Source organism: Epinephelus fuscoguttatus, linkage group LG9, assembly GCF_011397635.1.
Source record: "Epinephelus fuscoguttatus linkage group LG9, E.fuscoguttatus.final_Chr_v1".
NCBI lineage: Eukaryota > Metazoa > Chordata > Actinopteri > Perciformes > Serranidae > Epinephelus > Epinephelus fuscoguttatus.
Window position 1 is genome coordinate 30,728,871 of NC_064760.1, and position 15,095 is coordinate 30,743,965.

Consider the following 15,095-nt stretch of genomic DNA (forward strand, 5'->3'; position numbering starts at 1 on the left):
CACTCAAGAGACAGATTGAAAAAACACAAGGTCAAAACTGAAGCAGCAGAGACCAAGATATCCTCACTTTTAGCCATTATAGTATGCTTCAGGCACAAAAAAATGCCAGATCCTACATTTCCCATCATGCAACACCCTCCCTGCCTGGTAAATTCCTACATCTAGACCAGAGGGTCAGCAACTGTAACTATCAAAAATATGAAAAGTAATTAAAATAAATCTGCCTGGAGCTGCAAAACATATTTGAGCCTTATAGTATCACTGTGTATTAAGTCTAAATTAGCCTATTGACATTAAATTAAGTATAAATGAGCAATCAAAACTATGTTTTACCACAAAATGGCTCCTCTGCAGTGGGCTGTTTATGATTATTTGGTACTTTCAGTTTGCAGTGTTGGTGGTGAAAGCAAACAACTCTGTCCACCCACTATATAATTCTGTATTTTCCTCTGAGATCTTTACTTTTGTGGATTTGGAATCCATTGCAAGCCTAGCTAGGGAGGCTTAAAATTTTCTACCACTGTTGAGGTTTGGCAAAATTTAGAGGAAAAAGTGCAATGGCAACACATTTTTACAACTGGAGAATGAAAGAATTTCTTTAGGCCAACAACAATAATGAATAAAAATTTTGGTCAAAGCCACAGAGAGCGGCTACAGAGCTGCATATGGCTCTGGAGCAGCAGGTTTCCTAACCCTGTTCTAGGCTAACTTAAATGTAAGGAGTCGCTTTCTGTCTGTCCTTCATTTCTGTCGACAACCATTCATTCAATCGACTTCACATTGTATTGCTGAGAATCCAAGGATGTGCAGCATCCAGTGCAAGCTCTTGAGATCTGCAGGCTGTACTACAGTGGTAGTGTATTCCGCACATACTGAGTAGTGTATTGAGAGGGACCCCCTGTTAACTGTCACACTGCCAAACAGCATGTTGGTTACAGCTTGAACTCCATTGCTCGCCACAACAAATTCAAGAACAGATGAAAAAAGAGACTGGAGATGTTATATTGTAGCAGACTCAAACATTTCAAGTATCGGCAATGTAACTTTTGGAAGGAAAGCTTTTGATCCCAGATATAGCCTGGTCCCAGATAGCTCATGGTTAGGTGATGACGTGTTTACTCGAGCATTAGGGGACACAACTATGTCATGGCGGGTGTACTGCTCAGGACCCAAGGAAGTGCAGTGCTGAGTGTGAACCAATACTGCAGGCCAATCAATACGCCTGTTCTGAACAGGCACTTCACTAGTCTTACAAACTCCACATTTTGGGTTTGTTATAAATGTGTAGTCTCCAAGTCCGAGCCTCATCAGTTATCCTCTTCCACCTCAGATCCACTGAAAACAATTTTTTTTACACCTTTACAACCCAATTAGAACATCTTATTACTATCTATCCTGTTATTTATGTGTGAAAATGAATGCTTTAAATCATTAGCAATGTTAACAGAATTAAAAAAAAAAACTTCCCAATATTCTGATTTGGGAATGTTCAGGCAATATTCCAAGATGGCTATACCAAATGCTAGCCTTGTCGTCAAAACATTAAAATTCCCTTGATCAGTTACTGTTAAATATTTAGAGGTCTTGATGGAACAAGTGGAAACACATAAAAACAGTATCTCCTTTTGAATTATCTGAATTGGTTATTTTTATATTACAGTGGATTTTACTTAGCTGTTCCTGTTAATGCTGGTGGCTTTGCATCCATATTGACAACACCTCTGCTGTTTCTAAGGCTTAAGAGAACATTTTTTTCCAACTAGTTTGCTCCTAACTGCAGTCTGGACAATATTATATGAATGCAGCTTACCTGTCAGTGGTAACGCAACCAATCAGAACCGAGGACAGGAACTCTATACATGCACAATTTTATTCAAGTAGTGTAGACTATTTGTGTTTTTTTCCATCCGGTAGCCCACCAGGCTTAAGTTTAGAACCTGCATGTAAACACATGCTCTCTTTAAATAACTGGACCACTTGCCTCAACACGTTACGGTTACTAAGAGACTGTCTATACTATAAGACCTTATGTCGAGTCATTGGATGTGTAGGCAACAGTCCAAGTAATCTAAGCACAGCTGGTTTATGTCACTAGGAAAACAGGAACTTCTGTGATCATGTGTCTTTGTACATCTTAATTAATTTAGCTGTTAATTGTTTAACTCATTTTAGAAGTCTTTGTAAAACAGACAGGCTTCTTCGAAAGAATTTCATCCAAAATGTGAAGAGAAGAGTTGAATCATGGTTACATAAAGTACAGTAGAGAAGCTACATGCTTTAAACAAGGTCAGGAGACCAAAAATACGACTCTAATACCTGACAGTAACCGAGCCTACTACAGTATCAAAATACAGTTGGCTTCTACCACTTCAAGCCCCAGCAGCCATTCATACTGAGCCGGTCACTTATAAGTGCGATGATAAATATGCCACAGGGCACATGTCAGAAGGATAGAGTGTACGCAGGGTGTGTGAGGTATTCTTAGCACTGATGACAGTGCAGGCCGCCGAATCCATTCACATCTCTAAATGGTGTCCTGGCTGCAAGACAAGGCCACTCGTTCCTGCCAAGGGATTGGTTTCTGCTTTACTCTGCTTATTTCTATCTCAGATTTGCTCTTTCTTACTACAAACTGTAAGTGATATTGAACACTTTGCAGATAGGACTTCCATGAATCATTAAAATTCAGGAACTCTGCTTCCTGAACAAAAAGGATAGTTGAGATTCAAAAACGCCAACACACAGATAAAACCCCAGCAAAAAACATTGGGCCAAGCAGAGTCATGTTAAATATGCTGAGAGATCGAGTGATGGTAGTATTCTAAATATTATTCATGATATCAAATGAGGATGTATTTTTGGAAAAGCAACTTTAGGAGAGCTGCACGTACTAGACTGGGAGTGGCAGGATGTTTGGGTCAGTATCAACCTGCTGGTATGTCCTCATCACCCACTGCTAGAAGATTATGAAATCATCTGCTTCCCTTTGAACATGACAGACATCACCATTGATTTAAGCAGAAAACTTTACAGGAACATTATGACAGAAGTTTAATACAGCTGTGAGAGCGTAATTGTACAAAGGCTTCAGTCTTCTGTTCGGGGATTCAAGGTCACTAAGCATCATGGTGTTGCTTGGTGCACATGTTCATCTACATCAGTAAACATTGAGCTGTTTCGGTCCACTTTAACCATTCCAGTTAGACTCTGTCCACAGTATTTTTCTCCGCAGCACAGGAGCTGTTAGCAGTTGTCGTCCTCCAGGATGTCTGGGTGTTTCTCCCAGAACTGGTCTCCTATGATGTCGCAATTGTGTGCCTCCACCCTCCTCCTGCTGCGAGTTACAGCCACGTCCTTCTCCTCTTCGTTTGGTAGCTTCATGCGTTTGGTGACGGTTTCATCTCGCTGGACACAAAGAATGAGCAGCATGAGGAGTGCAATTAAAGGTTACTTAAAGGAATAGTTGAACATTTTTTGGGAATTTCCACTCTCATGTGTGTCTGGAGTCTCCACTAGTCACCTGGCAACCTCCAGACTCCAGGGAACAAGAGTCCTAACAGGGTCTGATTTTCAAGACCTGCTCCAGAACTGGAACCGTGTCATTAATACTGCACCCACCCTGTCACCCGCACATATGACAAATTAGCTCCGCAACCCAACCCAACCCAATCCGCCGACACAAGATCTGTGGCCCGTTCAAATCATTTGTTCAGGCAGTGCATTTAAAGTGATCATTTTGGGACACTTTATACATGTGAAACTAAGATATTTTAAAATGAAGGGAATTCATGGAATACCATTTAAATGAACATTTTTTGCTTTTGCATTTTTTATTTTAATATATTTATCATTCAACACTGACAATCTGACCTGCATGTTTGTTTGTTTTTTTTTCGCCCAGAAAAAAATAGATTACAAACAAACTCCACAGAATACCACCCACCAATCACCTTTTTTGTGGGTCACCCCTCGGGTACTCACGCTTGCCTGACCCCATGCAGGACTCTGACAGGAAGTCTCCGCCAAGAAACCGTCCAGTGTAACTAACACAACGTAATGTACTAATTTGTGAACTTCAGAGAGGCTGGTAGGCGTTTATATTTTAAATTTACATTTGAACTAGTGCTGCCCCCTTTTAGTCAACCAAACTGTCACTGAAACGAGTCTTAGTTGACAAATTTTTCATTGGTCGGTGAGACGCACTACAGGTAATGGAAAACCTGATATTTTTTGGTTCCAGCTATGAACCGACTTTCAAGTTTGAAACCGACTTATTTTTGGTCAAAATGCTCCAGAGAGTTCAAAATTAGTTGGTGGAAAAGGATATTTGTGCATGTGCTTGTAAAATTTCTATCTTAAAGGCTCATCATTACGGTTTTGTATTTATCTGTAATGTAGCAAAGTGATAACAATGGTACATAACATTCTTTCTCAGTCCTGGATCTCAAACCATTCTCTGATGCCCCAAAAACATGTTTAAATGATCACATTAATATCATAAACATGTAATGACTAGTTGTCTAATGATGTGAACTACTGACTACTAGTTGACTAGGAAAATTTTTGGGTGGGGGCAGTTCTATTTTGAACAGACCAGGCTAGCTGTTTATGCTAAGCTAAGCTAACTGTCTCCTGGCTGCAGTAAATGAACCTGAAGACATTTTCAGCTTTCCAGAATATCAACAGTAAAGCTAAATTTTTGGTGTCAGCCAAAACAAAACAGTTTCTAGAATCAACATTTTCTGCTGATATGTGACAAGCACACACTGCAGAGGACAGAAGCTGAGGCAGAGGAACAATCCTTTGTGTTCAGACACAGAAGCCAAGTCAGGGAAAATGTTAGATATCACTGACTGAAGGAGCAATAGATGAGACGTGAGGTGGAACTGGGTGCAGTGAAGGATTTAAAACCCGCACATCAAGTAGCTCCTGTTCAGAAGGATTTTAATAATGATTGTCGTTGCCATGTTAATAAAAACTTCTGATACAAGTGCTGCTGACGCATATGTTAAATTTCATGCTAAAGGCCGACACTGTAGCTCATATTCTTTATAAAAATAAACCAAGAAAAAAATATATAGATGCATCTGTGTACCCAAATATCGATGATATTTTTTATAAATATGAGATACAGGTGTGGCATGTCACATGACTGTCTCAGGCAGCACTATGGGTACTTAGGATGGCGGCTTTCTGTCATGTATTAGAAGTCTGAGGAAGAGCTGTGTGGTTTGAAACATCACTCAGGAGCTACTTGGTGTGTGGACTTATTTGTTTTTTACTTTGCCAGACATTTCTTCTTGGGATGTGTGTGTCTTTTGTACTGTTTTTTAAGGATTTAAAACTCTCTATCACACATTGAAAACCAAAGATATCTATTGGTAGTTATCCGAGTGAATTAGTAACAATCGTGCAGACTCAAACCCTTTTCAGCAGCTCACCTTTTCCCAGATGAGAGTGGTGCCTTTCCTGTGGAGAGCAGATTCACTGTTGTAGTTTATATCAAACTCAGAGAACAGGATCTCATTTTTGTCTGCAGCTAACGTTCCCTAGAAGGAGAAACAACACATGTATGTAAATATAACAAAAATGTGTGTATACAATAATCAGCTCATACACAGTGCCTCACTAAATAAGTCATATTATGATTCACACCACTGAGAAAACCACTAAAATGACTGCAACACCCACTGCTTCTATTATTGTTTTGTTTTTTTTGAAATAGGAAGTCATGAAGGGTTTGAAGAAGCACGGTGGTTTGATGGGTTGTGAATGATTCATACTGCCCAAACATTCAGCCAGAATTAACATTTCCACAACTTGTCAGCGGTCATCACCTCATCGGAGTTTCCCTTACAGGCCACTGGAGAATGAAGCGACTTCCAGAGAACTTACAGGGAACAGTGCCATGTGTTCATCTCCACTGACAATAAACCAGAAGTCAATAATGCGGGGACCACATGAATTAGCACAAACAATGGGCCAATGAAATGCAGCTATACGAGCAACTGCATCTGGAACCATGTCTTCTTGGTAACATAACAATTTGAAAAGTGCTATTTAGTCAAAGTTTACACAAGAACTTTAATTACAAACGCAAAATAATTCAGATAAAGGAGGTTGAAATCTGGTATATGCTTTTAAATTGGAACATGGATAAGAAAGCTGTAATTAACTATCATTTTTAATACTAATAAATCTACTGATTGTATTTCCATTAATTAACTCATTGTTTAGCCTTAGAAAATCTCAATATTGATAACTGAGCATCGAACGTTATCAGACCCTGAAGTCTTGTCTGCAAATTGATAAGTTTTGCCAACACAAACGTATTCAACTTCTAATGAATTATTGTCAATGATATATTTCCTGTCAACTGACTGACTAATCAGCTTATTCCATCACCACGAGCTGATACCAAATAAGTCAACACAAGGTGATGAAAATTTGTCTTTGATATGGCATACAAGTGGAAACACACAGTACACAAAGTAATAGGAGTCCACCTATGAAACAAATCACATCTTTCTGTGACAACATTATAACACTGAATATGAGTGGACAGTGTTAGGTGGTAATATAAATATTCATGTTTTATAGCCTCTAAATATGCAGGTGTTTCCTGCAAATGCAAAAGTAATCATAGTACAAAGGAGAGACATTCCCATTTAATATTATTATAAAACACATTTGTATATACACATACACCTATATGTGAACATACAAAAGCGTGTTAATTAAAGGGACAGTTCACCCCAAAATCAAAAATACATATTTTCCATCTTACCTGTAGTGCTTTTAATCACTGAAGATAATTTTGGCGTTAGTTGCTGAGTGTTGGAGATATCGCCTGTAGCGATGTCTGTCTTCTCTCCAGTATAACGGAACTAGATGGCAATTGGCTTGTGGTGCTCAAAGTGCCGAAAAAGCACATTTGCAAAACTCAACAGCAATGTCTCTTAACAGAAATCATGAACCAGTTACTTAAGATAATCCACAGACCTTGTTGTGAGCAGTTTCATGTAAGAACTATTATCTTTCTACCCAACTAGCACCTGCCAACTGTATCGTGCAGAAGGAAGCATGCACCTACTGCTTGCTCACCTGACACCATCAAACTAGCTGACGTTACAGCTTAGCCGAGGAGGATGCCATGATGTTTACAGCTTGCCCTGTCACAAGCAGGAGCCTCTTGTTCATGAGTAAATGCACACTTTCTTCTGCACATTTGGTGGTTGTAGTTAGGAAGAAAGAAAACATGAAACTATTCACAACACAGTCTGTGGATGAATTTGAGTAACAAAGTCATGATTTCTGGAAAGAGACATTGTGGTTTTGTTTTTCAAATGTATTTTGGTGACTGAGTGCCATCTAGTTCCATTATATTCAACAGAAGACAGACATCTCTACGGCCGATGTCTCCAAAACTCACCAGCTCGCACCAGCATTATCTTCACTGATTAACAGCACTACAAGTGAGATGGAAAATATGGATTTTGGATTTTTGGCTGAACTGTCCTTTTAACTTTAGACTGTGTTTCGCTCTCACCTTTAGGCGATCCTCTGCCTGGGCTGTGGTGAGTCCCCCCTGTTGTACTAAAGTCCAAAACACTGTGTTGTATAAATTATTTATGTGACCTGAAAGACACAAAAACACATGCACAGTCTGAAGTCTTTTACCTTTGTCTATTTGATGAACAGATATGTGATTTTGTAAAACAGTTGAAGTGCAGTATGATCTTACAATCTGCTTGCCTCCAGCTGAGGTAGTCTCTGAGGTTGCGGTTGCTAGGATACAGGACCACGCGTCCATCAAAGCCTGGGGGGTACAAGAGGGGTTGTTCCCCAAAAAACTCCTTCCAGTAAAACACATATGAGGAGGAGAACTGGGAGGCCACATGGGTCATGAGCTTACTGCCAGAGGAGAAACAGGGAGAAATAAAGTTAAAACTCTGAAGGCTTGTGGGAATGACAACAGTGTGCAGTGTGGCAAAACTTTGGCACCTGGCTCTCCTCTTAAACCAGGTTGAGGTCCTCTTGAACACAAAGCTGAACTCGTCACTTTGACCATAAGCAATGACAATATCCTCTAGTTCCTCCATGACAGAGCGTGCACTCCGGGTCATCAGGCCCAACGCCCTGTTATCATTGGGTTTTGTGAACTTGTGCTGCTCTGCAAACCTGAAACAGAATGCATGAAGAAACTCAGAACGTCAGAGTAATGCACCACCCTGTTGATTTGCAACATCACTTATGTCCTCACAGAGATGACAGATGTTCAGCTTGAACAGGAAACTCACTTGTGGAAGTTACGCCCATCCAGTCTCACAACAATGTAGCAGTTTCGTAGACATGTGTCGTCTGTTTCAAAGTTGCGGACATACTCAAACTTGCTCTTGGCCATGTTGCTGGAACTGAAAGAAAAACTGGCCAAAGGTTTGATGAAACAAGACCTGACACGTCCACTAAATCCGCAGGCCCTTCCAATCAACATGAGGGTGGTCCTGAAAAGACAAAGACAAAAAAACAAATTCACACATTATATTTTAAGCAACTGGTTATATTTGCAGCCAAAATAATTCCTCATACACAACTGAAGTATCCCCAAAGTCTCAATAGTGCTGAAACAAATTCTTGTTTTTATTAGCAATATTAGTGTCAGTGGGATCGATAAAAAAAAAACAAAAAATGATGACATAAACACAATATCTGCATCTTTGCAGCTGTTGTATGCATGTACGCAGTGATTACCTACTTAATTCAGAGACTTTACATTTGTTGATAACTATTAAAAACTGTCTTGTGTTTAACATGTTTGGCAAATGATTTGGTGGTGGTATCTGAAATATATTCATAAGCAGTGTATTAATAATGCATTCACCTCAGAAATCACAACATTCCAAGTGTTAGGAAGATTAATTTGGAAATGTGACAGGTTACAGATTACTAGGTACCCAGTTAAAAATGTAAAGTACTGCAACTTATTACATTTGTTTACTTTTCTAACAAATGTTTTAAATTTAACAATAAAGCTGAAAAATGTCTGGAAATAAGTGACGCCAAAAAGAAGGCATTCCTGCATGGCGAAGATGCAAAACAACAGAATAAATGTTTCACTCTACATAATGCTTTTAACAGAAAAGAACAGATTTGGATGTCACTCCATTGTAATCACCAACATTTTGATTAGTAACTGTAATTTTGTTCCATAATTTTTTGTCTTGGTAACTGTAACTTATCACAATTATATTTATTTTGTGATGTAACAACATGCTGAATATCCCTCTACCTTACATGACGGTACATAGGCAGCTTTTAACAATAACAAAAGCGACATATGTGACCCTGGTATCATTCGGTACCTAATTTTGTGGTAACGCCCCTTCTCTCATAAACTACTATATTCAGACCTCAAAGCCAATTTAAAAAGAGACCCAACTCATGGCGAGGCTAATTATGGAATAACTAAAGTTGCCTGCTCGTCTGCTCATCGATAACATTAGTTACTAGTCATTACTTACACTGTGATGCCATCTGTAGTGTTAGTCCGACACACAAGCAAATTAACCAGCAAGTTAGATACTTCTTGGAAACCCGTTTACTTCGTGCGTTAATATCTGGCTATACCGCTAGTTACACAAACACCAAACTTTAATTTAGTAAAGTAATAAAGCTGTGTCATAGAACGGTATGTACATTTATCCCGGTACTGTTTCTGGCTCACACACGTTGGTATGTACACAGTCCGTCAACGAATTCTGTCGTAGTGGGGCCGCCGACACGACGAACAAAAGTTCCGGTGCTCAAGCCTGAAATTAACAAACAATTACTTAAAACAAATATTGCTCTCAGTTGTTTCTTAACCCCTTTTACAAATCCATCATTGTGTACCAATATGTTATTGTGCGACGGCATTGGATAATCTATTAAGGCGAGCAAAGTTACCCAGAAGCAACTCAAGACCATCTGTGTTTGGGCGCCATCTTGTGGTTGTGAGAGGGGAAGTGCACTCAAAGATCGTGTATTAAAAAGAAGTTACGGAAACACGTTAACGGAACTTGTAGTCCACTTGCAGACTACGCTATTTCCGGGTGGGTTTGCATAAATGTTAAGGCTGTACACAAGTAATGTATGAATAATTTGATGATATGGCCTCTCTATCAAATAATTGTAGGAAAAAAGTGGGGAAATTACACAAAAATAAAGATTCCGAAGTTGAAACATGGCTGACGTGCTCTATGTTGTGTACGGTTTCTTGAAATAGGCGCAGAGTGAGCGCTCAGTGACGACAAAAACTTTCCCAGGGTTCTTCACTTCGCCGTGTGTTCATCTCTGCGGTTGTTTCAAACATGGAGGAGAGGGAAAGGAAAAGTGCAGAGTCAGACAGTAAAGAAACGGTCACTCCAACATGTCCGAGTGCGCCACCAGCATCGGAGCACGAGCCAAAGGCGGACAGTAAAGCTGGAGGCGATGACGCCGATAAAATAAATGTCTGCTCTGAGAACTTTGACCCTCTGTTGGCCTTGTACTCGCCTACTGTGTCGGTCCCTTTTCCAAATATCAAATGCTTCAACAATGTGGCAGCGTACGAGAGCTTTCTGAAGGGCGGCCGGGGCAGAGCCAAACCGGAGAATGTGGAGAAGAGGCGGCAGAAGGCGATGAAGGGGGTGGCGGACCCGGAGCGCATCGAGAGGCTGAAGAAGCTCATGGTGAACAACCCGGTGTCAGGGTCAGAGGAGGGGGAGAGCAGCGGCACACAGCGGAGGAGGAGGGGGCAGAAGCCCCAGAAAAATGTCCTGACAAGGATGCCCTGTAGGTTCAACAAACATTACTACTACTACTACTACTACTACATCAGTATAGTTTTGCTGGGAGCTCCCGAGAGGGACCATCATGGGTTTGCTGTTACCATTACTTTGGATGAATTTGGTGAGGGACTGTTCTTTACTTAGCAGAGGACGGGGGTGGCTGGGATGTTTTTGTTTTGATCCTCCTCAAAGCTACAAATATTTTTTCTTTGAGCTTCCCTGAGTGATTGCAGAAAATGCATCACCCTCCCGCCATCATAAATTAGTTATTAGATTTTTAAAACTTAGGCTACCCTTGATGTTTGAAAGTTAAAAGTTGAAGATGAATCCTGAAGTTGAAAAACACCTGGGTTTTTCCACTCATGCCAAATTTTAAATTAGATGCAGAATAAAGTGATTTTGATGAAGTATCACTGTTAAAACTCAGACTTGGATGTTTTTTGTCGCACATGATGTGTCCAAAGACTGTCAGAAGTTTGAAAATCCAGCGATAATTTCTGTTCATACATTTTCTGGCTACAATAAATGCTGTCATTTTGGCGATTTTTAAAGAAATTATGCCATATATTTTTTTTAAAAAAATCAGTGGTAAAATGAATACAATATAGAACCATTTACACTTGTATGCTCCTCCCCTGTGCCAAAATAGAAACAAACATAAGTCCCTCTCCAGTGCTTAAGAAATTATTCGATATGCCTCCCCTTTTTGCATCACTCATTCATAAGTAACGAACGGTCCCTAATATACTCTAACTTGAGAGCTGCATCTACTCAACAGTGGTTGCTCTATGTTCCTCAAAACCTCTCAAATAATAATTTACCTTCATCGTATTTTTCATTTTAGGGGCTAGGGTGCAGTGGTTAGCATTGTTGCCTAACAGCAAGAGGGTTCCTGGTTCGAACCCAGGGTGGGAGAGCCCCTCTGTGCAGACTTTGCATGTTCTCCCCATGTCGGCGTGGGTTTTCTCCGGGTACTCCAGCTTCCTCCCACAGTCCAGAGACATGCAGGTTAATTGGTGACTCTAAATTGCCCATAGGTGTGAATGTGAGTGTGAATGGTTGTCTGTCTCTGTGTGTCAGCCCTGTAACAGTCTGGCAACCTGTCCAGGGTGTACCCTGCCTCTCGCCCACTGTTAGCTGGGATAGGCTCCAGTGTCAAATTAGCCTTTCAGAAAGCCTAATGTGATGTCTTTGAATTGATTATTATATCCAGTCAACAGTCCAGAGCTCAAACATAATTCACAATGCTATAAATTTTGGGGGAAAAAAATGTAAACCCTCATATTTCAGAAGCTGGAACCAAAGATATTTGTACACCGACTGAAAATTTAAATCTAGTGGTAACATTTGCACATGTAGCCTTTTTTGCAGAGACCTTTTTGTGCTACAGTTGAGTTCCTTCTACATTTTACTGGTTGTAGAGACAGCTGTGTAACCCATTTGTCATGTGTCTTCAGTATGTAAAGGCAGTCCGTTGGGTGAGCTGTACCGATGCGTTGAAGAGAGGATAAGGGTCAAAGTTCACATCAGGACCTTTAAGGGGCTAAGAGGAGTCTGTTCTGGCTTTGTGGTGGCCTTCGACAAGTTCTGGAACATGGTGAGCTCTCACGTTCATGTTTTCTTATTGAACTCTCACTTAACAGAATCTGAAATAATCCACAATGTACTTGTAACCATCAAGTTGAAGTCTTAATATTGGCCTTTCACTGTGTGCTGTTTTTCTCTTTGTCAGGCAATGGTGGATGTGGATGAGACGTACAGAGAGCCTCTGTTTGGAGAGGCACTCTACCATGAAAAGGCCCTCACCATATCACGGGTAGGCACTGGTTTACATTGTATGTCTACTGAAATATATTTCTTACTCTGCAATAGATAGAGATGCAATCTGTAAGATTTTGGTCCTGGTTGATTTGGTGACGCTCAAACAGCCAAACAAATTCATGTTGCTCTGATAAAGAAGCCCATGAATCATAATTGCAACTTCATACCAACTTAGCACTGTGCACGGTGTGAGTAGATATCCATGCAGTAGCAGGGCACTGTAAAGTTTGTTAGCCCACTGAGGACTTGGATGCGTGCAGCCTGTCTCATGAAGCTCTTCATCTTACTGTGGCTGCTCCTTCTTGTTTCATCACTCCCTGAAATCTTTAAAACTGATCCACTGTCAAAGAAAAGCCAAAAATGACTATTGTTTAATTTTGTGGGCACATTTATGATGAACAGTTACTGTCAACGGTAACCAAGCAAATACATAATGATTCCTGTGACTGCTTCACAATAAAAGCTGCTCCACTCAGTGTGTCTGCAGGTCCTTAAAGAGTGTTAAAATGTCAATTATATAAATTTTAGACCTTAAAAGTCATTACATAGTCTCACATTTGAATTTCTAAAGTCTTGACTGCCACATTTGATCTAGTTTATTTAATTTATTTTTGTCAAAATGAGTAAAACTCTTCAGCATGAAAGTCCACATTATATCTTTAAACCTACCACTGAACCTGATACTGTCTCTTTACTTTATACTTGCACTTACCTGTTGCAAAAAATGCAGATTAAACAAACTCACTCTAATTACCATATCCCGACATAAAACTTACCTCTATATGGGTCTGCATATATACTATTTAGCTTTATACTTACCTGCAGTCCTTGAATTAGAAAAAGATGATTTGTCGAAAAAGCAATCTTAAATTTGGTTAAAAATGGTCACAGAAATGTCTTAAAAAGCATTACATTTACACCCTGCCACTTCCAGCAACAGTAGGAATTGTCATGTGTGCTAGCAGTAATACAGCTCTGATGGTGCATCAGGAGAGCCAACAGTAAACAGTGAAACTTTTCTCAATGAGATAAAATTGAATACAGTAATGCTGGATTAAAAGCATGCAGTGCTTTTATGAATCTCTCCGACACAGATAGGTAATTTGGCTCCTACCAGTGAATGGCGGACCCCGCCAGTAAAGCCAGTTAAAGAATGTACATTTGTCGCATGTCAACTGCTGAAAGGTGCCAGCCATATATATTATTAAAACAGGATTTAAAAGTCCAGTGTTCAGGATTTAGTGGCATGTAGAAGTGAGATTGCAGAACTGAAACTTGTGTGCTAAGCATGTAGGAGAGCTATGATGACACAAAAACGTGAACTACCCCAAAGCCTGTGTTTGGTTTGTCCATTCTGGGTTACAGTAGAAATTAACAGGGCAGACTCAGTGGAAGAGGATGAGCTCCGTAATATAACAATTCATTATGAGGTAATAAAAACTCAACAATTCGTATTTCCAATTCTGCCAATAGATGCCACTGAATCCTACACACTGGGCCTTTTAGAAAAAAACTAAACTTCAAGCTCTACATTTAGTCCACGAATGTTAATGTGACTGAAATCTCTGTGCAGCTCTTTGAGAAGCTGAAGCTCCAGGAGAGTCCAGGAGGTGAGCCAGCGAAGAAGCACAGAACCCAGGAAACGACCAGCAAGCATCAGCCTGCAGACCCAAAAAGTACTTCAAAAAACCTGACTGCTCACACTGCCAGCAAGAAAGGGGACAGCAGGACAGAGTCCAAAATGTCAGACACTGTTAAAATCAAACAGGATAAACATGCAGGCTCGCTGAAGGCCCAGGGTCCAGAGGCCTGTCAGAGGAAAGACTCCCAGACGTATGGCAGGGTCCACACACGCCACATCAACCAGCTTTTCATCCGGGGAGAGAACGTTATCCTGGTTAACCCACAGCCACTCTGATTGTCGTCTTTGGTTTGATATTTAGCCTGGATGGAAGAAAGGTGGGCTACAGGTTTTATTTTACACTGAACTTCAGTAATGATAGGTCAGTGTCAGATATGGCAGATAAACTGCCAGAGATGTGACTTAATTAGATTCAGAGGAATCAAACAAGAACTATTGTTATATCATATTGATATTGAGGTTTTTCTCTGCCCACAAGAAAGCCGATCATGATTTTGAAGAATAAAAGAATCTCAGTTCTAATTATAGTAACTTCTTGTCTTGTTTTCTTTTGTCTGACAGCCACTAAAAGAAATTTATTGCGACACCGTTACGCCGCAGCAATAATGACGGCCTTTGTGTTATGCTTACGACCCAGCAGGTGGCAGCATAAACACATTAGTGCCATCTGCGAGGCCATTGTCATCTCCAAGAGCTTGTCCCTTTATGTTGCTTTTCCCCGTTAGTTTGAACAGGAATGACAGCGCAGTCTCTGCGGACTTCATAAATGCATTATGAATAATTGAGTTTGTGAAGCTAGAGATTGCAGATGGCACTCAAAAGCT

At 40.3% G+C, this 15,095-nt stretch overlaps 2 protein-coding genes across 6 annotated transcripts; one reads left to right on the plus strand and one right to left on the minus strand.

The window, feature by feature from the left end:
• Window positions 1-1,038: 1,038 nt before the first annotated feature.
• On the minus strand, window positions 1,039-10,005 carry thg1l (tRNA-histidine guanylyltransferase 1-like). Of its 5 annotated transcripts, XM_049586662.1 has the most exons (8): window positions 9,946-9,981; window positions 9,697-9,809; window positions 8,301-8,504; window positions 8,005-8,181; window positions 7,745-7,914; window positions 7,550-7,638; window positions 5,442-5,549; window positions 1,039-3,405 (listed from the first exon to the last, which is right to left on the minus strand). In XM_049586662.1, coding segments are annotated over exons 2-8 (912 nt in total). In that variant the 5' UTR covers window positions 9,699-9,809; window positions 9,946-9,981; the 3' UTR covers window positions 1,039-3,243. The 5 variants fall into 5 exon arrangements, with proteins under 5 accessions (XP_049442619.1, XP_049442622.1, XP_049442618.1 ...); XM_049586665.1 differs by lacking the exon at window positions 9,697-9,809 and having other exon boundaries at window positions 9,946-10,005; XM_049586661.1 differs by lacking the exon at window positions 9,946-9,981 and having other exon boundaries at window positions 9,697-9,926.
• A 151-nt stretch (window positions 10,006-10,156) lies between these two features.
• lsm11 (LSM11, U7 small nuclear RNA associated) lies at window positions 10,157-14,839 on the plus strand. Its single transcript, XM_049585746.1, has 4 exons — window positions 10,157-10,812; window positions 12,266-12,405; window positions 12,541-12,624; window positions 14,203-14,839. Exons 1-4 carry the CDS (start codon window positions 10,350-10,352, stop codon window positions 14,545-14,547), a joined length of 1,032 nt encoding a protein of 343 aa, XP_049441703.1. The 5' UTR covers window positions 10,157-10,349; the 3' UTR covers window positions 14,548-14,839.
• Window positions 14,840-15,095: the final 256 nt, after the last annotated feature.

Bases quoted from the DNA above. Each gene is read 5' to 3' on its own strand.
- thg1l (XM_049586662.1), bottom strand. The intron at 8,182-8,300 runs GTGAGTTTCCTG...ATTCTGTTTCAG, and splicing joins GATGGGCGTAACTTCCACAA to GTTTGCAGAGCAGCACAAGT. The intron at 3,406-5,441 runs GTGAGCTGCTGA...CTTTGTGTCCAG, and splicing joins CCACTCTCATCTGGGAAAAG to CGAGATGAAACCGTCACCAA.
- lsm11 (XM_049585746.1), top strand. From the start codon at position 10,350: ATGGAGGAGAGGGAAAGGAAAAGTGCAGAGTCAGACAGTAAAGAAACG. The intron at 12,406-12,540 runs GTGAGCTCTCAC...TCTCTTTGTCAG, and splicing joins TCGACAAGTTCTGGAACATG to GCAATGGTGGATGTGGATGA. The intron at 12,625-14,202 runs GTAGGCACTGGT...ATCTCTGTGCAG, and splicing joins AGGCCCTCACCATATCACGG to CTCTTTGAGAAGCTGAAGCT.